The following is a 22,872-nucleotide window of genomic DNA, read 5'->3' on the forward strand; positions in this document are numbered from 1 at the left end:
ATGTTTGCTTGCTTACTGTCTCATGACCTTATATTCCTTGGAGGACGCTGAGGCCCTGATATTAACGGGCAGGTGGGGAGGATGCGGGGAAGGTCGAAAGCGGCTGAAGAACCCTGCGAGGCCGGGGACACGGAGGTCCTGCTGAACGTAACGGCAGGACTGCATTATAATTTTTTTCTTCTGTTTCCTGCCTGGCAGCTGGCCAAATTGACAGGCTGGTAGCCAGGAGGTAACACCAGCAGCAGGAGGCCGCAGTCGGGGACGTGTGGGGCAGTCCTTGGCTGTCAGGACGGGGGAAGGTTGGCAATTGGGGAGTGGGGGTGGGATCAGCAAAGATCGGCTGGAGGGAGTGAGAGGTCAGGACTTGGTGGGGGGCTGTGGTCGATCGTGGCAGGGGGGAGAGAGAGAGAGGCCGTAATTGGCAGAGGGGAGGCTGAAGGCTTCCTTGAGGGTCGGGGGAAGAGGGGGAGAGGGAGCACTCTCCCGCCCGTTGTGGGGGGGTGTGGGGGTTGGTGGTTAATATCAAGGCAATGGAGTTCATGTCTTGGTGTTGCTGGGAGTTGAAGCTAATATCCTAGATTTAACAATGAATGGAGTTTATATCTTTTCCCCCCTTTGCATCACCCTGGGCTTTCTACCCTGAACACTGACTGCGAGAACAGGCTGGTAACTTTGGCCATCTCTGTGGCTGCTCCTAGTGATACTCCATGGCTACTTGGAAGGAGATGCAGCCTAACGTGACCCATATCTTGCTGATTTTGTAGTATTTTGTGTTGGTACTGGACTCACCAGCTATGTGCTACAGCCCACTTAACAACTGCAATTTGCTATTTGGGGCAAGTGAGAATATGGATGTCAGCCAAGGTGGTATTTGATTTATACTTGGCTTCTTGAATCTGATTCTCCTCCACCAATTCTACTGTTAAATGTGCTAACTCGTGATGAGATACAGTTCCACAGTCACCACTGCCCTGTAACACTCTGCCCAAGTGGCCAATCTCTACGTTTGAGTCAAGACAAGCTTTTTGATCATGGGGGCATCACATCCAAGTCCAAATCTATCTTCATCCAACTTTCACATATGCACCATTTTCCAGCAGGAATCATAATGATTAACAGCCTAAACCTTAGGTGAATTTTATCAGCCCGAAATATGAGGTTGAGGCCAATAGTACCGCTCCCATTACTGCTCCAAGCGAGGACAGCTCACTCAGCATAGATGGGGATTGATTTGGGGATTTTCTTGTTTTTTATGGACAAGTCACAATTGAGCCATTGGGGGACCTTGAGTCAGATTTCAATTGTAGTTAAGGCCTTTGTTGATTTAAACAGAAGACAACATTAGGCCAATTACATAATGCGTAGAATTGTCTGAAATACAACTGCTTTAGCTGTAAAAAATTAAAGATTGCAAACAGGTTAGACAATGGCATTGCCAATATCTGGAACAATGAAGGGGACCTGGCTTTCTTGTGGATAATGGAATTTAGCAGATAATTGAGAGTCTCTAAATTTAGTCCTATACATATGGGTCAGCAACACCCTTGATATGAATGAAGACAAATGTAATAAAAATACCACAAATTAATTAAATTTTTCTTGGCCTGTCGGGTAGATTTATGTCAGACAAAAGGAGGTTGGTGTTACTGGACTGAAGGCTTTGTTCTGCAAAGATTCTAGTGGATAATCAGGAAGATGGATAATTAGGGCACATATAATGGATGTTTGACTTTATACCCTGTATGAATTTCTTGAATGTTAACTCCCCAGATTTTATTTTTGGGACCTTGTTTTAAGATAATGATGCAAAGAAACTGAGCGATAAAGTCAAACAGACCAATTTTCCTACAGAAAATGTCGCTTGGAGGAATAAATGCCACTGAAAATATTGAAAGCGTCTAAAAGGTGAGGGAGAAATGTATTATTTATCGATTGAATAATGCTGACAGTATTAGTTAGCGTTAATTTAGAATAAATCCTTTTGATCTGCATGATTGCATGTTGGAAATTCTAGGGGGGAAATATTCAGTATCACCCCGTTTTGGGCGCCATTATCGCTTCAGACAGCAAACTTGGCTTTTATCATCCCTGGAGGTGATTGGAGCGCTAAATCAGGCGCTTCACATCTGTCTTAAGGCGCAAAGGCCAAGGAGCGAGGTGCTAACTCACAGCGCTGGCGAAGCTCATGTGATTTCAGTCAGCAATGGAACACAGACACACTGGCACCGGCCAATTCTTAAAGGGGAGTTCTGATGAATGGTCATCGACATGAAACATTAACTCTGTTTCTCTCTTCACAGATGCTGCTTGACCTGCTGAGTTTCTCCAGCATTTTCTGTGTTTATCTTAAAGGGGAGGGTTGATCTTGGTCTCCATCCACATCCTGCTCATTGCAGCCTTGAATCTCAGCCTGGAGAGACCTGTACATCAAATCTGCTGGAAAGAACAATGGAGAGACACAGGGGAAGAGCTCAGAGTGCAGCCCCCACAGTCTCTTCTAAATAGGTACAAGGAAGGGCAAATCAAAATGAACCTGCAAAGTGCTGCTCAGTATGCAAAACTCCTTCACACAGTGTTGACTCTCTCCAGAAGCCTCTCTCTCTCTCTCTCAGAATGCGTGGTGCAAAAATGTCACCATGTAGGAATTGACGAATTCCAACGAATAACGGAGATCGACACAAGAGAACAATCAAACCGGTCTTTACTCAATGGAGATGCCATGAGGACTGCCTGGGCAGTCCCGTGGTTTGCGATGTGACGTCATCGCATTTGCCCGCGTTTTCCCGCGCTCTTAAAGGGGCCACGCCCCGTACATGCAAACTCTATATACAAAACACAGTAATGCCTAACACAATGGTATAGGTCTAGGCTGGTGTTAGAACATCGTTAAAGAGAATTATATGCAGTTAGCCAGGGTCATTCAGTGGTTCTGCCACATGTGCCCCCCCAGAATTCGCTTTAACGGACAAAGTCAAACGGTGAGGGGGTCTGACAAGCCTGTCAGAACGGCTCCTGTACTCTCGAGGCGGAGGCTGCTGGGCGGCTGGCGGTCTGGTGGGCGGTCGCACTTGGTCTGCTGCAACGACGACGGGTGGCCGACCCTGTCTCGGCGGCTGTGCTGTCTCGACGGGGTGGTCGAGGTCCAAATATGCTGGCTTTAAGCGGTCGACCGAAATGTGGTCCAGTTTACCACCGACATCTACCGTGAAGGTTTTGTCCCCTGCTTCCAGCACGCGGAAGGGACCGGTATATGGGGCCTTGAGCGGACCCCTATGTGCGTCATGGCGAATAAAAATGTATTCAGCCTTGTGAAGCTCCGTGGGAACGTGTGACCTCTGCGGCCCGTGGTGCGATGTGGGTACCGGTGCGAAACATCTGGCCGCCTCTTGGTGACTAGCAAGCTGGGCAGACGCGGACCATTGCTCCGTCGATGTTGGTAGGAAGTCCCCTGGGACCCGCAGCGGCTGACCATACACAAGCTCCGCTGATGAAGAGTGAAGGTCTTCTTTGGGGGCTGTGCGAAGGCCCAACAGGACCCACGGTAGCTTGTCTGCCCATCCAGTGTCCTGGAGGCTGGCTCTCAGGGCGGCTTTAATTGACCGGTGGAAGCATTCACAGAGGCCATTCACCTGTGGGTGGTAGGCTGTGGTGCGGTGTAATTTGACACCGAGTCCTTGGGCCACTGCACTCCAGAGTTCGGAGGAAAACTGTGGTCCCCTGTCTGACGAAATATCGGCGGGTACTCTGAAACGGGCGATCCAGGAGGAAATGAACGCCCTGGCCACGTCCGCTGAAGTAGTGGATGACAGGGGGACCGCCTCTGGCCATCTGGTGGTGCGGTCAACCATGGTCAGGATGTGTGAAAAACCATGGGAGGGTGGGAGTGGTCCTACCAGGTCCACATTGACGTGGTCAAAACATCGCTCCGGAACTGTGAAGGCGGCCAACGGAGCTTTGATGTGGCGCTGTACCTTGGCCTTTTGGCAGACCACGCAGGTGTTGGCCCAGTCGCGGACACCTTTATGCATGCCATGCAAATTTCGCTGACATCAGTTTCTGAGAGGCCTTCATTCCAGGGTGTGACAACCCATGTATGGCGTCGAACACTTTGCGGCGCCAGACGACCGGCACAACAGGGCGAGGATCCTGTACGGAGACATCACACAACAGCGTGGTACCTGCCGAATGGAACTTGACGTCGGCCAACTGGAGGCCAGTGATGGCCGTTCTGTAAGCTTGGACGTCCGGGTCTGAGGCTTGGTCCGCTGCCATGAGGGCGTAGTCGATGCCCAAATGAACCGTATTGACGATCGCGTGGGAGAGGCAGTCTGCCACCAGATTTTCCTTACCGGCCACGTGCTGTATATCCATGGTGAATTCGGAAACGTAGGTCAGTTGACGCTGCTGTCGGGCTGACCACGGTTCGGCGGTCTTGAACATTGCAAAGGTCAGGAGGAACCGAAAATGGCGGATGGCCAGAAAAAGGGCGAGCAACTCCCGGTCGAAAGTGCTGTATGCTCTCTCGTTCTGCCGTAGTTGACGGCTGAAGAATGCCAACGGCTGCCACGTCCCGTTCACCCACTACTGTTGAACGACACCGACTGCGTAGTCCGACGCGTCGGTGGTGAGGGCGATGGTGGCTCCTGGCAGCGGGTGCGCCAGCATAGTCGCGTTGGCTAAGGTGCTTTTGGTGTCGGCGAACGCTCGGGCCATGTCATCCGTCCAGTCTACCGGGTTCTTGCCAGTCTTGCCCTTGAGGGCCTCGTACAGGGGCTGCATGAGTAGCGCCGCCTTAGGCACAAAATGGTGGTAAAAGTTTACCATGCCTAGGAATTCCTGCAGGGCCTTTATGTTCTGCGGGCGTGGAAAGGATGTCACCGCCTCTACCTTCGAAGGTAAAGGAACCGCTCCCTCTGAGGTGATGCGATGCCCCAGGAAGTCAATTTGGTGCAGGCCAAACTGACACTTGGCCGGGTTGATAATCAGGCCGTGTTGGTTGAGGCGTCGAAAAAGGGTGTGTAGGTGACAGGTATGTTCTTCCTTAGTAGGACTGGCAATTAGAATATTGTCCAGGTAGACGAAGAGGAACTTGAGGTCCCGCAGCACAGAGTCCATCAGGCATTGGAAAGCCTGGGTGGCGTTCTTTAACCCAAACGGCATCCGTAAAAACTCGAAGATGCCGAATGGGGTGATGACTGCGGTCTTCTGGACGTCTTGTGGATGAACCGGGACCTGGTGGTAGCCCCGGACGAGGTCGACTTTTGAGAACACGGTGTTCCCTGCCAAATGGGCAGAGAAATCCTGGATATGGGGGATCGGGTACCGATCAGGAGTGGAGGCGTCATTTAGTCATCGATAGTCGCCGCATGGCCGCCAACTGCCGCCAGGCTTCGGGACGATATGGAGGGGTGAAGACCAGGGACTATTTGACTGGCGAATAATCCCTAACCGTTCCATGGTTGCGAACTCCGCCTTTGCGACCGCCAGCTTGCCAGGTTCTAGGTGCCGGCCCGTGCGTAGACCGGGGGGCCATTGGTGGTGATGTGGTGTTCCACACCATGTTTCGTGGCTGTGGAGGAGAACGTGGGTCTTGTCAGGTCGGGGAATTCACTGAGCAGGCGAGCAAACTCATCAGGAGTCGGGAACGCACAGGAGATGGTGTGTGACGTAGTGTTACTGCGGTAACATGGAAGAGAATTAAAAGTTGCTGCGTTGATCAGCCGCCGGTTCCTAACGTCAACCAGGAGGCTGTTGGCGCACAGGAAATCCGCGCCGAGGAGGGGCTGGGAAACTTTGGCCTTAACAAACTCCCAGTGAAAACGTTGCCCCCCGAGGCACAACTCCACTCGCCATCTGCCAAAGGTCCGAATTGTTCCGCCATTGGCCGCTTCAAGGGCGGGGCCGTGATTCCCCGTCTGCACATCGAGGGCAGACGCGGGTAAAATGCTGCACTGCGCTCCGGTGTCGCGCAGAAAACGACAACCAGAGAGAGTATCAGTGATGCAGAGCAATTTTCCCACGTTGCCGATCGCCATCGCAGCCGCGGGGTGCCCGTTAGACCCGTTCCTCGGTGGTCGCAGTGTCAGTCGTTGTTTTTTTTGGGGAAAACTGCAGGGAGGGCAGCAACGCTTCGCTTTCGCGCCGAACTGCGGGTGGTAGAAACACAGCCCAGCAGGCTGACGAGCTGGAATGGTGTCTGCGGGGGATGGGTGCTTCATGGCGGCGCATTACTGCCGAGTTACAGCGAAAATTTTGTCAGCCTCCGCAGCGAGTGTTGCGCAGTCTTCAGTTTCAGATCTGGCCAGGGCAGCTTGTACCTGTTCAGGCAGTTGGCTGAGGAAAATCTCGCGGAATAGGAAACATTCCCGTTCTGAGCCCAGGAGTGTGAGCATTTGGCTCATCAACTCTGAAGGCTTGGAGTCCCCGAGCCCGGGCATAGCGAGTAATCGACGGGCGCACTCCGATTTTGTGAGTCCGAAAACCTGCAGTAACCGTGCTTTGAGGGTTTCATACTTGCGCTCCATTGGGGGGTTTTCGAGGAGGCTGACGATTCGAGAGGCGGTAGAGCTGTCGAGTGCGGAGACCACGTAAAGATACTTGGTCTGATCCGCATCGATGTTCCTCAGGGCGAACTGGGCCTCGACCTGAATAAACCATGAGGGCACTTGCTGCTCCCAGAACTGCGGTAGCTTTAGCGAAACGGCGTTTGCTTCCATGCTGTGCTCTTCTTTTGTGAAAACGTTCACAAAAACGGGGTCACCAATGTAGGAATTGACGAATTCCTACGAATAACGGAGATTGACACAAGAGAACAATCAAACCGGTCTTTACTCAATGGAGATGCCATGAGGACTGCCTGGGCAGTCCCGTGGTTTGCGACGTGACGTCATCGCGTTTTCCCGTGCTCTTAAAGGGGCCACGCCCCGTACATGCAAACTCTATATACAAAACACAGTAATGCCTAACACAATGGTACAGGTCTAGGCTGGTGTTAGAACATCGTTAAAGAGAATTATATACAGTTAGCCAGAGTCATTCAGTGGTTCTGCCACAAGCAACAAAAAAAGGCAGGAAGTGGTCGCTTTTAAATAGTGCTCCCCCAGTCCGTTCCTGACTGCAAAACGCTCCCCTCAACCTGTCGTTGCTAGCGGCAGGCGGTAAGCCAGAGGGCACCACTCAATATCCAGTCCGGGGCGCTATCGGGGCGTTGCACACTCGACTGACGTCACGATCTGCCAGCGCAGGAGAGCGTGGCGGTAGTATGTAGCACCACCGCAAAATGTCTAGTTAATTTCGCGAGCGGTGCAAACATTGCCGTGCCCGGGCGCTAGTTGCTTTGCGCCCCATTAGTGCCCTCTTAAGGTGCTAACGGGAGGCGCAAACAACTGAATTTTTCCCCCTAGATGTTTTTGTCTAATTGACAGTCCTAGCATCTAATTTAAATTATTGGAATGACATACTTTCCCTCTGTTAGTGGCTCATATTACAGTCACTCCTGGGGCAACAATATCTGGGACTCAAACACCTGCATTTTACTCCCTTTCTCTAGTAATAGGTATTGTTTGTCATATTCTCATTGAGTACACACCAGTGCCTGCTGCATTCTCTTGAAATGGATTATCTTGCATAAATCTGAATTTTATTCAGCTGTTTCCTTTACTTTCCAATCTCTAGGCCTAATGTATACCCCGGATGACCATGTGCTTTAAAATTATTCTGGCAGATAATAAGCTCCATATTAAATTACCGTTTGCAAAGTCGAGCATCTTACCTCTACATTTTAAATTTAATTGACAAAATGAAGTTCCTCCCTTCTTTCCTCCGGAACACAAAAATAATTTTAGCACTTACTTTTTCGGGCCTCTTCTGTTGTTCTGCCTGGTTTTACTAAATGGAGCATCCACCCACTAGGCAGTTAAATTGGCATTGGCGTCTCACATATATCATAGGATCCTCGATGTGCATAGATTAATGAGGCTCTCGCCTGAGTCAGGCAGACGCCTCTGCCGCCCAGCGGAAGGCCCTGGGATGAATTGTGGTGGAGTGAGAACGGCCAGTAGGTCCATCACCTACATTTTAATTCTGCTGCCGCCCCTTTCCCACTGGACAGAGGGAGTTAAAATTTCCCCGAATGAGTGGATGATATAATGAGTTGAAAAAAACCATGATTCATTTAGGTTGTGAAACTTTAAATTCTTTTTTGAACAATAATTATGGTCTGGATATCTCTGCGTACAGAGCATTTTCTGTATAATTGTACATGCGATGATAGCATCACCATATACAGGTGGAATAGGTTCACCGGGGAGAGTCACCTGATGCTGAGAGACAGCTCATTTTGATCTCAACTGGCCTTCTCAGATATCTGGCTTGCAGAGCTGCCAGTATGATAAAATGGGAAAAATCTCCAGTAACTATGTTGTTCAGAGTTTCTGGCCCTATTTTATTGTTTTGAAAATTGGTTCTAGAAGGTAAGGAGGGGCCGAATGGCCTACTCCTGCTCCTATCTTTTATGTTTATGTTATGTTAGGAGGAGCCTAGACTGGAAGATGGCTAATGAATCAAAACTAGAAAGCCAGGATAGGTGGATTTCATTGTTCCAAAAAAAAAGATGATTTAGTAAACAGGATCTGCCTCAACAATCTTAGGATTGTTAGTCTCCTTACCAACAGGATGGGAATATAATAGTAAATTCCCTGTAATAACAACAGAAAATGCTGGAAAAACTCAGCAGGCCAGGCAACATCCGTGGAGAGAAAATAGAGTCGACGTTTCAGGTGAACCCTTTTTCAAAACTGGAAAGGAAATGAAATAGATCGAAAGGCAGGGCTGCGAGAGAACAAAAGAAGTGAAGAGACATTAAGAGGTATTCAAAACAAGACGAGATGGTGATAGGACTAGTGGAGACAAAAGACGGCTCTAGATTAGGTGTGAAATGTTCTGGCAGAATGAGAGACAGCTGCCATGTGGGAGAAAACAAAAGGGGGGGGGGGGGGAAGGGCCAAAACAAAGATGTGGATAAAATATAAGCAAAAATGTAATGGGGGCCGAGGTTATGATCTGAAATTGTTGAACTCCATGTTGAGTCCGGAAGGCTGTAAAGTCTCTGTCTTGGCCACTATTTGTTGAGTTCCCAGTAGAGCAATGCCTATTTACTAATATCTTAGCAAGGCCCTGATTAATAGTACAGTACAGTATTGTGTAATTATAGCCTAATTTCTCCATTGTGACCAGAAAGAAAGGATCCTTCAAATGTCACACATTTAAGACCAGCAATTAACCTAAGTAAATTATTTGTACTTACATACCACAATGTGCTTTCTGATGGTGAAAGCAAGCTTAGAGCCATCTTGCAGGAAGGAAGTATCAGAGCTATAGATATGAGTTGACGCACTTAAGCCTGGCGATATTTAAGCGGAATTTTTGAAATGCCAAGTGAAGTGCCTGATAAGATGAAATACTTGGTGTGTCACGTTAGGACCAATCAAGTAAACATCCATCATGGACTTGAAGAGACTGCCTTTGTTGTAGTTTGCTGTCTGCCCTGCACAGTTTTATGAATACAAAAGGAATAATGGAAATGCTGTATAAAGACTCACAGTTGTATAGATCTGTTCGTCTCAGTACTGGAGGATTTAATGTCTCCGACCATATAAAGAGATTTGCGGTAAGATTGTCAAAGTTTACATTTACTTACTTAAAAATGAATATAACAAAATAAGTAAGCCTGATAAAGATGGTCTGGTGTCTTATGCTGTATGAAAACCATTTGAAGTGTAGAATGATACAGTCACAAAGTCTGACGATTAATCCTTTACTATTTTATTTGACTTTTTTTATAAGAGAATCTGTGCTAAGTAACATAGGTGGTTAATTCAGGATTATCTGGGGTGTGATATTGTGGTTCCATCATTAATAAAATGCCTTCAAGTATTGATTTAAAATAGAAATGATAAAGAACAAAATAAAACATGCTTTTGGCTTCAGTCAATGAAACCTGACAAATGGCAAACTAGACAAAAAATTGGAGTTACGGTTTATTTTGGTAAAACCCTGCAAATGACGAATTTAGCAGTGTGATGGCCTGATTTGTGTGTGCACCGGAGCCACTGTTAAATTGATCCTGAGATTTTTTAGGCGGCCGCCAGTAAGAAGTGCAACATTGATTTAAATATTAAAATGAAGGTCCGGCAACTGAATAAGGACCCGTTTGCTAAATTTGTGCCTGGAAGCTCCTGATTCTCTGGGTTTTAACCTCAAACAGGAAGTCATTGCCTTACCAGCTGGGAAGCATGCTGCAGAAGCACTATTTAAAGGAGGACTTGCCTCCATAAGCCTCTGTATGGACTTGATATGATATGGAGAGTGTTTTGGTGATTTTTGATGAACATCTGCCTCTCGCATGGAGCCAATATCACTCTCATGGGGCTGCATCTCAGCACTCTCACTGCTCTGCGTGAGAGTACAGGAGTGATGAGATGCTCTAAAGGTCCCTATCAATACTGTCCTTCATGCTTTGCAAGCCAAAGGACATGCCGGAGCCCAGAGCCAAGTCTGAGGTTCCATCAAAGCTGTCAGAGCTGCCATCAAAGGCACCATCATTGAGTGTCTCAATGCAGTGCTGATACAGTTAACCATAGAGCGAGTGTTCAACTCTATGGTCTTGATGCCATGCGTGAAGACCCCATGCAAGTTGGAGTTGGACTCCTCCATGCACTCTGCCATTGTGTGGAAGCTCGCTGGCAGACTGTCTCATGCACTTAAAAGTTTGTGTTTCATAGCCAACAGTTCTTTTCTGTAGTCTGGGTCCTTGAGGACTTCATTTCTGCCTCCTGCTGCAGGGCTAGGATACGAGGTTGCCCTCCAGCGAATTGCTTCCTATCCATCTGCCCTTGCTCCTGTGTACTTGTGCTCGGTGTAGCTTGCAATGCAGACCTCTCTATTCTAGTCTCCAAATTATATGAGGTGCCAGTCTCTGAGCTGGTGCTTGCTTGGTACAGTTGAGTGACACTGGATCTTCTGGAGGGATGTCCTGCTCTTCCTCTGGTCCCACTGAGCCTTCCAGAGTTTCAGGATCTGAAGGGGAAGAGAGGGACAAAGGTTAGCAGTTAGTGGCAAGGGTAAGCAGAGACAAATGAGTGACTGCTGAAAGCAGCAGCCCTTTGTCTTGACTAGTGTGTGAGAGTGAGATTTCAGTCAGAAGGGAAAGGTGGCAAAAACCCCTGTGGGATTTCTCCTCCAGCCTCTCCAGAAGTAACAATCCTGATGCGCTCCCTGCCCACAATGTCCATGACAATCTCTACCAGAGAAGGCAGGATGTGTATAGGTGCTGTGGCTCCCTGCTTCTTGTTATTGTGCGCCAGCTTCTCCTACAAGAATAGTGTTGCTGGTGTGTGAAAGATGGTAGAGGTGTGTGGAGGTGAGGGAAGTGATAATGAGGACAGTAGCAGCAGAAGGAGGTGAAGTGAAGTGCGCAGCAGTGATTGGAGAAGAGAGGTAGGAAGCTGGGGAGGGGAGGGTTGTGAGTGCTGAGGCTGCTGGTAATGCAGGCTAAGCAGAGAATGAGAGACATGAATTAAGAGTCTTAATTTAGTATCCCTTGTCAGATCATTGAACTTTTTCTACATTGTAGCCAGATCCTTGGAGCAATGCTTCTGGTACTGACCTGCTCTGCCACCTTTGCCCACTGTTGCCTCGAAGTTAGCCAGGATACTTTCTTACCACTGGGTGGAAAAATGATGTTCCTCCTCCTGCCGATCTCCACAAGTATCCTCCAAAGCTGCATCTGAAAAGTAGGGAGCCCTTCCAGTATCTCTTCTGCCTGCCATTTCAGTGGAGTTAAGAATGAAGCTGATTACAGCCATCGCACACCTTTGCTTGAAGAGGTCCTGGCTGCTTTTAACTGACACCAATGACATCTGATTTCCCACCCCTCTGTTAGACAAGCTGCCAATGAATAGCGCGAGTAGTGTTGGCAGGTCACTTATTTCATGTTAAGCAGGCACGGGGACCAATTTAGCGCGGTCCCCGAGTCCACATGAACAAGTGCACCATTGGCGCGTGCTGACCATTTTGCACCCAGTTTCGGCCAATTACAAATTTAGGCCCCAGTGTATCCAGTCAATGCAGTGCAGCAAACAACAAAGCCAACAGAATGTTGAACCACATAGCCAAAAAAATGTTTTGAGCGGAAATTGTGACCAAAATGTACAGTGCTCTGGTCAGACCACACCTTGAGTACTGTGTCCAGCTCTGGTTGTCGAGAAGTAAGGGAGAGATTCAATTACAACAAAAATAACTTGCATTTATATAATGGCCTAGAAATTCAGTAGAGCCACTTTTGGGGCGCTAAAGTCAGGCGGCCGCTAAAGTTTGCGCCCGGCGCAAAGTCGCGCCCCCTTCGCCGATATTCAGTCGCATCGCCCCAAGAGGTTGCTGCTGCGCTAAAACAGGCGATGCACGACTATCTTTAGGCGCAAAGCCGGCGGTGCTGAGCGATACCCCCGAGGCCGGGCGCAGCGCCGGTGCGGTGAGTTCTTGATTGACGGCAGACACTCTGGTGCCGGTCAGCTCTTAAAGGGGGAGGGTGGATTTATTTGCCTGCCACACCCTGCACACTGCAGCCCTCAACCTAGGCCTGACCACTTCAGCTTCACCTGCACAACGCCCAGGGCTATGGAGAAGGCCAGGGAGAGAGCGCAGCGCTTCAGCGACGGTGACCTGAGGCTGCTGGTTGGCGGAGTGGAGCGCAGGCGCAATGTTCTGTTCCCAGAAGGTGGCAAGAGGCCACTGCCCAGCGCCTACCAGAAAGCCTGGAGGGAGGTCTCCAACAGGGTGTCTTCCAACAGCGTGGTTGCCAGGACTCCTGTGCAATGCCGGAAGAAGTTCAACGACTTCACTCGGGTTGTCAGGGTGAGTACCCTTTCCAGTGTCCTCCTCATCCTTGCATGTGCACCTCACTTTATGGGCAAAGGGACCTGAAAGCCCTAATGGCCAGCCCTCATCCAGCAGCTATGGGACTGGCATGAAAATCACTTGCACATTCAGCACTTTACACACTGTACAAGCTATTCGACCATGGGAGGCAGTGCAGACAAGATCAGGGCTTCACACTGTACTTAGAGGCCGTCCTTTCTCTTGCAGGCCAAGGTGGCGCACAACCGGCACAACCGAACTGAGACCGGGGGAGGCCGTCCTGACCTCAAAGAGCTCTCCGACCTCGACCAGCGTGTGGAGCGCATTATGGCAGGCCGGCTGATTGGCCCCGTCGCCAGTGGAGATGCCGACCCTGTTCTGGGCACCAATGGTAAGGGCATCACCTTTTGGACCTCTCTCGTTCCACTTGTGCATGAGATCAGCATCCTTTGCCACTGTCCGACCAATGCGGTGAATGGCAGCACTCATGCCTCCCTCGCTGCCGCCGTGTCCTCACTCTAAAGCTACTCTTGTGCCTTCCTGCTTTCAGATGGTGAATCGCCAGGTGAGGAGGCGGGCCCTCAAGCTGCCACTGTCAGCGCTTCGGAATACGAGGAGGAGCAAGAGGAAGCCGGCCCATCAGTGCCACCCTCAGCCGCGCCAGCCCATGGCGATGTAGGGGACACGTCTTCCCTGGAGGGGAGCCGGGGGGAAGGGTTGGAGGAGAGTGAAGCTCTGGGGCTCAGCGGCCTGCAGCAACGCGGGAGGGGTGGGGAAGCTCGGCGGACTTCTCCCCAGAGGGTGAGTGCGGCCTCCAGTCCTGCGATGGTGAGCGCAGAGGAGGTGCGCCTCCTAGAGGAAATGGCCGTCCAGGCTGAGCGCAGGCACACTGATCTCATGGCTGCAGTGGCAAGGATGCCTGACTCCATAGAGTCTCTGTCAAGGAGTGTGCAGCAATTCGGAGCAGCACAGGCCAGGAGTCTGCAACAATTCAGTGCAGCACAGGCCAGGAGTCCGCAGGACTTTGCGGCAGCACAGTCGGCTTCTAGCCAAGTGCTCAGTCGTGCCGCCCATTCACTGGCTGGTGTCATGCGGACACAGACCAGGGCCACACGGGCACTAACTGCTGCCACCCTCGCTGGATCAGCCAGGCATCGCCAGGGCACTCGCCGCGCAGCAGCCCAGCAGTCTGTTCTTCAGCTGTTTGCTGCGCATGCTGCAGTGCTGGCCCGTGCGAGTGCCAATGTCTCAGGCGACCAGTGAGCACCTGCGATCTGCCAGGTTGCCACCATTCCTGCAGCCGACACTGCCACTCCGCCATTGCAGCTGCCACGAGCCGCTGGACAGACTGCTGCCGCCCAGCCAGAGTTGGAGCAGTCAGCAGCCGGCCACTCCAAGGCCAGAGCTGGTGCAGGCCGACCCCCAAGGGCATCTGCCGTCTCGCCATCTGCCCCTCAGCAGCCTTCCCCCAGCCTTGCTGCAGCCACTGGGCTCCCATTGAGGAGGAGCTGCAGGGCGGGCAGGGGCCAGGCAAGGATGCGCAAGGCATCGCCCTCGCAGGGCAAAAAGTAGAGGTATGCACAAATGCCTGGTGCTTAAGGCCGAGACTGGTGCAGTTGTGTTTGTGTAAGGCCGAGACTGGTGTCTTTCTTTCTTTTTGTAAGGCCGAAACTGGTAGTTTTGTGTTTTTGGAGGGGGCTTCTCCACATGAGGATGTAATGTGGGAAGGGCAGAGGTTTGCAATAAATTATTGTTGTTAAATTGCAGTGTGCATGGTTTTTTTGTTAAGTCCTGGTTGCCCTGCTCGGCTGAGGCCTTGTGGAGCGGCTACATTCATCTGCTGACATTGGCACAAGCCATTCCCTGAGAGGGGGCCTAGAACCGACGTTCAATAAGCCGGCGACGGGCGGCCCTTGCACTTTCTGCCTCCCTCCTGTGCTGGTCCTCCTCCTTCTCCTCCTCCTCCTCCTGAGGTGGTCCTCCAATCTCTGGTGGCAGTGCCCGAGTCCTGCGGATAGCCAGGTTGTGCAGCATGCAGCAAACGACCACGAAATGGGAGATTCGCTCCGGCGAATACTGTAGGGCTCCACCGGAATGATCCAGACAGCGGAACCGTTGCTTCAGGACGCCGATTGTTTGTTCGATGATGTTCCTGGTCGCTTGATGGCTCTCGTTGTATCCCTCTTCAGCAGGGGTGCTGGGCGCACGGAGCGGGGTCATCAGCCAGGTACACAAAGGATAGCCTTTGTCCCCGATAAGCCATCCTCGTGGGTGAGGCTGTGCCTGGAACATGTCTGCCACAGAAGTCTGTCGCAGGATGAAGGCATCGTGGCTGCTGCCTGGAAAGCGGGCATTGACAGCTAGGATGAGCTGCCTGTGGTCACACACCAGCTGGATGTTGAGCGAATGGTAGCCCTTCCGGTTGCGGTAATCCTCGGCATTCTCTAGAGGTGCCCGCAAAGCCACATGCGTGCAGTCAATGGCGCCCTGCACCATGGGGAAGCCCGTGAATGCTGCAAAGCCCATTGCACGCTGTTGCTGCTTGGCAAGGGCCATGGAGAAGGAGATGAACTGACGTCTCCTTTTGAAAAGGGCATTGGTCACCTGCGGATGCAGCAATGCACGGCGAACTGGGAGATGTTGGCAATGTCCCCAGTAGCGGATTGGAAGGAGCCAGTGGCATAGAAGTTGAGAGCCACCGTCACCTTCACTTCCACCGACAGAGACGTCCTGCTCCTCAGCTGTGGCTGCAGATCACCGCCAAGCAGCTGGCAGATCTCTGTGACCACGTCCCTTCTGAATCGCAGCCTCCGAACACACTGCTCGTCAGACATGTTGAGATAGGAGAACTGCTGGTGGTATACCCTGGGTGGGTAAGGCCTCCTTTCCCAACGCCTGTTGCCCCCTCTCCGTCTAGCCAGGGCTGCCACTCTCTCACGGCGTCTGTGAGCCCTTTGGATGTAATTGAGAAAGCCAGCGTTGACACCCATTGCAGCCCCCATAATATGCTGGCAAACAATGAGATGTCAATGAAGGCAAAGACTAGTGGAAAGCTGTGGCCTGAAGCCAGAAGTACCTGTCCGAGTGTTGGGCCAAAGCAGAAAGCTATCTACCTTGGTCTCTCTCCAAAGATCCGTTTCTCAAGAAGGAGTGCTGCGAAATGGCAGCCTTTTATAGTGCAGGAGCAGTGCCCTTTAATTTGCGCCCCCCGCGCCCCGCATCGGCTGAGCACCGTTCCACTCTAACAGTCGCTAGGGGCGCCAGGCGCACAATGGGGCGTCGCCACTGAAGTTCCGGTTGGGGGCGCACAAAGGGCGTTGCACGAGGAAATTACGTCATGATCTGCGCGCGCAGCTGAGCGCGCAGACTTTGCACCGCCGCTAAATCTCTAGTGAAGTTGGGGCGAGGTGCAGATCGCGCTGCGCCCGGGCGCTAGCCGCCTAACGCCCGACATCTACTCCTCCTAAGGCGCTAACGACTGGCGCAACCAACTGAATTTCTAGGCCAATGTCTTTAACTTAGAAAAACTCTCAAAGTGTTTTACAGAATTGTAATCAAAAAATGGATTTTCAGTCTGAAAAGGAGATGGCTGAGATGTGATCTTATAGATGTATATAAGATAGTAATTGGAATGGAAAAGGTTAATCTGAAATACTATTTTTAATTAAACTGTGGGAGTAGGACAATGAGACACAGATTCAAAGTGGTAAAAAGTAACTTTAGGATTGATATCAGGAGGTTCTTCTTCATGCAGAGAATGATCAACCCTAGGAATGGACTTCCAGGCAGTTACTGCACCTAGTGTGAATGTGTGGTGAGACCACTATTTTCTGTTGGCTTGGTAGAGGGTGCTGAATTGCAGTTTGGTCGTATCACACTTCAGTTTGGTTTGGCAGTTGTACTGTTCTGATGAACATTGAACAAATTTCAGAAAATCTTCTGACAATGGTGTTTCGTTGTGAGACGAAAAGAATAATTGCAAGACACACACTGAAAATTTTTCAGATCTGATATCATGTTGCAAAAGAATGTCACTGGGTACAGTAACAGTATGTAAATAATGGTCCTGCATGGGTTTTGCTACAGCCAGCCTCGTGGTGTTGAAACTGGCAGGATTTGCTGCTGAATATAGATAAAGGAAGTACAAATACTGCCCACGGGAACTGAATGTATGCCATTATTTCTTTATACAGGGTAGACTTGTTAGATCCGTGATTCTGAGAGTATGATGTTTTTCAATAACCACACGGATGCTGTAACTTAACAATAAACAGGTGTTTACTGGAGTAGGGTAGTCTCGAGACTGGGGTGCAGAGGCATGCTCAAGGCTTATATACAGGTGTGGTCACTGCTGGTACTACAGTATACAGGAGCTGTAAAAGTAGTTCTCTCTAAAAGGTACATACACTACAATTCCTCCCCTTTTAGATTAGTAGTACCCATAATATTCAAATAACAATTAACACTTTAACATGTACATTAAACAACAATAGTCCATTTATAGATTCAGTCTTTGGGGCGGCTTCCTGATCCTTTCGGGATAGCGCCTTTCCGGAGGTTCTTGTTCTTGGTGCGGAGGCGATTCTGGCCCCTTTTCATCGGTTAGTTCATCGGGTTCCACTGCTACTGGTTCGGAGGTAGATGCTACCGGTATGTCGGGTTCATCCCCAGGTACGCAAGACATGGGGTTGACTCGTTCCTGTGACGCTAAGATCTGATCAACGTGCCATCTCACAATGTTCTCCCCGACATCCACTGTGTACATTAATGGCCCCTGCCGTGTGCATATTGTTCCGGGTTGCCATTTCTCTGTTCGGTAGTCACGGGCCAAGACTGGTTGTCCTACATTGAAGCTCCTTGTCGGCTTCTCATTGATGTGCTGGAATTGTTTATCCTCAACATTTCTTCGCACATTTGGTCTAAGCAAGTCCAGACGAGATCGCAACCTTCGGTTAAAGAACATCATGGCCGGGGTCTGGTTGGTAACTGCATGTGTCGCGTTTCGGTAGGTTAATAAGAAATTGTCCACCTTATGCTGTAGTGGAATTTCATCGTCGCACATGGCCTTTATCGCCTTTTTGAAGGTTTGTACGAACCTCTCAGCCAATCCATTTGTGGCTGGATGATACGGGGCGGATGTGTAATGCCTTACCCCATTCCTTCTCATAAATTTTTGAAACTCTTCGGACACAAACTGTGGTCCATTATCAGAGCAAATCTGCTCTGGCAAGCCATTCCTGGCAAATATGGTCCGTAGGACTGCAATCGTTTTCTCTGTAGTGGTTGAGGACATTTTTATCACCTCAGGCCACTTCGAATGAGCATCCACTGCTGTTAAGAACATTGAGTCCATGAATGGACTAGCAAAATCAATATGCACCCATTGCCATGGAGAGGAGGGCCACTCCCATGGGTGTAGAGGGGCATGTGGTGGTTCATTTTGGACCTTCTGGCATCCTGAGCAGCTCTTGGTTAGGTCTTCGATTTGTCGATCGATTCCCGGCCACCACACATAAGCCCTAGCAAGGCATTTCATTTTCACTCCCCCCAGATGACCTTCATGTAGCTCATTTAGCACTCTCTCCCTTAACTTGGGTGGAATCACCACTCTGGATCCACACATCACTGTCCCCTGGCATACTGACAGCTGTTCTCTTCTGGATGAGAATGCTGACAACAGTGAGTCGCCATGTGTTGGCCATCCCCACACCGTCAAATCATATACCCGAGACAGCGTCGGATCATTGCAGGTCTCCTTCTCAATATCCGCGTTCGTTACTGGCAATCGTTCAATTATTGACGAATAAAATATCTCGATAGGGTCCACTGCTGGTGCTTCCTCCACAGTAGGCAGTGGCAGGCGCGATAGCCCATCAGCGTTTCCATGCTGTTTCGTGCCTTTATATTCTATTTCATATTGATTCGCCCCTAGAAACAGGGACCATCTTTGTAACCGTTGTGCCGTCATCACTGGAATGCCCTTCTTAGGACTAAAGATGGAGACAAGTGGTTGGTGGTCAGTCAGCAAGGTAAACTTCTGCCCATGCAGATAGTGGTTGAATTTTTTTACTCCCCATACTAGGCTGAGGGCCTCCCTGTCAATCTGGGCGTAGTTGCGCTCGGCTGAGGTTAGTGACCGAGACGCAAAGGCTACTGGCCTCTCCAACCCGTCTGGGAATTTGTGCGACAGCACCGCTCCAATACCATAGGGTGATGCATCACATGCCAAACGAATTGGTAGTGCTGGGTTGACCGACCATAGAACATATATATCAGAAACGCTGCCTACGGAGGGCACGGTCCATCATCAAAGACCCTACCCACCCCAGCCACAGTCTGTTCGCCCTCCTACCATCTGGAAGACGCTACAGATGCATTCGCACCCATACGACCAGATTTAGGAACAGCTTCTTTCCCAGGGCTGTCATCCTACTGAACTCCACAAATAAACACTAAAGCCTGCACATCTGCCGATGCACTTTATTATGGTCATATTTATGCTAATATATATGTACATATGTATGTTGAAATGTTTAAGTGTCCTAATCCAAATTGTACACTCTCGGGAGCCGCAAGCCTACATTTCGTTGTACTGCACTTGTGCACTAACAATGACAATAAAAGTTGATTTGATTTGATTTGATTTTGATTTGATTTGAAATGGGCCAACACCTCTTTTGATGTGATCAATTCTTTACACTTCTGGAAAGCTCGTCTACGTTCGTCATTCCACTTCCATGGTACCCCTGTTTGCAGTAGGGTGTTCAGTGGGTGTAATACCGTGGACAAATTTGGTAAGAACTTATGGTAGTAGTTTACCAGCCCAAGGAACGACCTCAGTTGTGACACATTTTCCGGTGCTGGAGCCTTGACTACTGCCTCAATCTTTTCAGGGGACTTATGTAACCCCTCTTCATCGATGATGTGGCCACAATACGAGATCTGCCTCTGGAAAAACTCGCACTTGTGGCGATTAGCTCGTAGCCCATATTCCTTTAATCTGGTGAGCACCTTCTCCAAGTTGGCGAGGTGATTACTATCATTTTCGTCCGTGACCAGGATGTCGTCCAAATAACACTGGGTCCCTGGAATCCCTTGCAGGACTTGATCCATCGCCCTTTGCCAAATAGCCGGAGCTGATGCTACCCCGAACACCAGCCGGTTGTATTGATAGAGACCTTTATGAGTGTTGATCGTGAGGTATTGTTTCGAGGCTTCTTCTACCTCCATTTGCAAGTACACCTGGGCTAGATCAATTTTGGTGAAGCGTTTACCTCCAGATAGCGAGGCAAAAATATCCTCAATTCGTGGAAGCGGATATTGTACCGTGTGAAGGACTGGGTTCACTGTCACCTTAAAATCCCCACGGATGCGGACCTTCTTTGGTTCCCCAGGCATATTACTCAATGACCTCTTCATTGCAGGAACAATGGGTGTAGCCCACTCGCTCCAGTCTACTTTGGACAGTACTCCTGAATGTTCCAACCCTTCCAGCTCTGCTTCGACAGCTGGTCTGATCGCATAAGGCACTGGTCTGGCCTTAAGAAACTTTGGGCTTGCATTTTCCTCTATTTTAATCATTGCTGTTATGCCTTTTAGTGTTCCGAGTCCCTCCTGGAACACTTCTTTTGCGTCAGTTAGCATTTTTGACAGTCGTCCAGGTGTGACATCGTCATCCTTTTTGGCCTCAACCTTCAGTGCCTGTATGGAATGCCAATCTAATTGTATCTTCCGGATCCATTCACGTCCTAGCAGTGGTGGTCCTCCACCTGGCAATACATATATATCCATTTTAGGTATTTCCTGGCCTTTATATATCACTTTCACTCTTATTTTTCCTTTGGGGTAGACTTTTTGCCCCATGTACATCTTCAAGACAATCTCTGTAGCTTTCAAGGGTATATGTGAAAATAGCCGCTTGTAGTCCCTTTGGTTTATGACTGTTAGGGCTGATCCTGTGTCCAATTCCATTTTCACTTGGACTCCGTCTATCTTGAATGTAACCCAGATAGTCTGGTGATCCTCCATTTTGGTTACCTTATGTAGTTTCAGACAACCCAGCTCCTTGCTTCCAGAGTCTGTGTCACTTTTCTGTTCGTCTGAACTATTGTCCATCATCTGGTGTACCTTTTTGTACTTCTCCTGTGGAGATTTCTTACTGTTGGTTTTCTTCCCAGACCTGCAGACTCTTGCTATGTGTCCTGCTTTTCCACACTGTCTGCACACTTGGTCCTTGAACCAACAATCCTTCTGGTCATGTGTTGTTCTGCCGCAGCGATAGCACTTCCCTGTTCCATAGGACATTTCATTGGTGCCATATTCTTGCGGTCTCCGTTGTATCTCTGCAGCACCCCTTGCGGCTGCTTCGTGTGATACTGCCATACTGAAAGCCTTGTCCAGCGTAAGATCATTTTCTGATAGAAGCCGTTTCTGGATTCCTTCACTTTGCAGCCCACACACAAACTTGTCCCTTAACGTATCTGCTAGTCCCACTCCAAACTGGCAGTGTTTCGATAGCTTGCGCAGTTCTGTTAGGTACTCAGCATTGCTTTCGTCTTTGTGTTGGTTCCTTTTATGGAACTTAAATCGTTCTGCTATCAGCAGCGGTGTGGGGTTTAAGTGGTCCTGTAGGGTTTCTACTATGCTTTCGAAATTCTTGTTCACCGGCTTCTCTGGGGTTATTAGGTTTCGCAGTAACCCATAAGTTTTTGCACCCATGGAATTTAACAAAACCAGTGCTTTCCTAGCATCTGGCACTTCATTCGCCCTGCAGTACACCTCAATACGTTCCACATATGTCGCCCAATCTTCGACTTCATTGTCAACGTAGAGACACTCTTCGGCATCCCTGGGTGTGATTTAACTGTCAAAAATGGCGTCTCCCGCGCTTCCCCTTCTTCTCCGCTGGCACAAAATGGCGTCTCCCGCGCTTTCCTTCCTTCCCGCGCTCGCCCTTCTTCTCCGCTGCGGCTTCTAAAAATGGCGTCTCCCGCGCTCTTCCTTCTTCTCCGCGGCTCAATGGCGTCTCCCGCGCTCTCCCTTCTTCTCCCCGTGGACACTGTTCAGCCCTTGAGCCCTGGCTGTGATCTGCGCGTTCTTTTTTTTTTGTGCACCTTTCCCGTTTCCACCGCTTGGTCCTGAACCCGGCTGTTGCTTTACCCTCTCTCTCTCTGTTTTGTTTTTCCTCGACGCCGCTCGGTTTTCAACCCCCGGCTGCGCCCTGTGCGCTTAACCCTCTGTCTTACCCCGTCGACGCTGCTCGGCTTTCTCTCCGCCGTCGGTCGGCTCCAGCCGCCGCTGTCCAGGAATGGTCTGCGCTGTACCTGTCGTCAGTCTATTGCTGATCGTCGTGGCTGGGGAACCAAGCCCGGCTCTCCACAGCCTCCCGTGCGATGTTCACTCTCTGCCGGATGACTGGGCGGTTGCTCGTGGCCGCGCCCGTGTTTCTGGCCTCGACTTTCTTCCACCGCCCTCCCGGAGCGAATCCTCGAAGGGAAATGCAGAGTTGCAGGTAGCTTCGAATCGACACTTGTCGCCACTGTTAGATCCGTGATTCTGAGAGTATGATGTTTTTCAATAACCATACGGATGCTGTAACTTAACAATCAACAGGTGTTTACTGGAGTAGGGTAGTCTCGAGACTGGGGTACAGAGGCATGCTCAAGGCTTATATACAGGTGTGGTCACTGCCGGTACTACAGTATACAGGAGCTGTAAAAGTAGTTCTCTCTTAAAGGTACATACACTACAAGACTGACTTACGTTAAAGATAAAAAGAAAAAACTATGAATGCTGGAAATTTTAAATAAAAATAAAACTTGATGGAAATGCTGTAATCCGGGCCAATATTTGCATAAATCCATTTAATGTGAATGTGCATAATTTTGGATTTTTAAATGTTTTATTTAAGTCCTACGCCTGCTTTACCAGCTGTAAGAGTTGCATGGGCAATTGCTG

The 22,872-nt window shown here is 49.8% G+C and overlaps 1 protein-coding gene across 1 annotated transcript in view; it reads left to right on the forward strand.

Annotated features, from left to right (window-relative positions):
* The first annotated feature begins 9,541 nt into the window (after positions 1 to 9,541).
* Positions 9,542 to 22,872, forward strand: part of mylk3 (myosin light chain kinase 3) — a 125,256-nt gene continuing 111,925 nt past the window's right edge. The window contains exon 1 of the mRNA XM_085991525.1: positions 9,542 to 9,667. Within this exon, the coding sequence (XP_085847651.1) occupies positions 9,557 to 9,667 (111 nt within the window). The 5' untranslated portion in view covers positions 9,542 to 9,556. The remainder of the gene's footprint in view (positions 9,668 to 22,872) is intronic.

The sequence above is a fragment of the Somniosus microcephalus genome, chromosome 6 (genome assembly GCF_052327205.1).
Source record: "Somniosus microcephalus isolate GS21.2 chromosome 6, FLI_Smic_1.0, whole genome shotgun sequence".
NCBI lineage: Eukaryota > Metazoa > Chordata > Chondrichthyes > Squaliformes > Somniosidae > Somniosus > Somniosus microcephalus.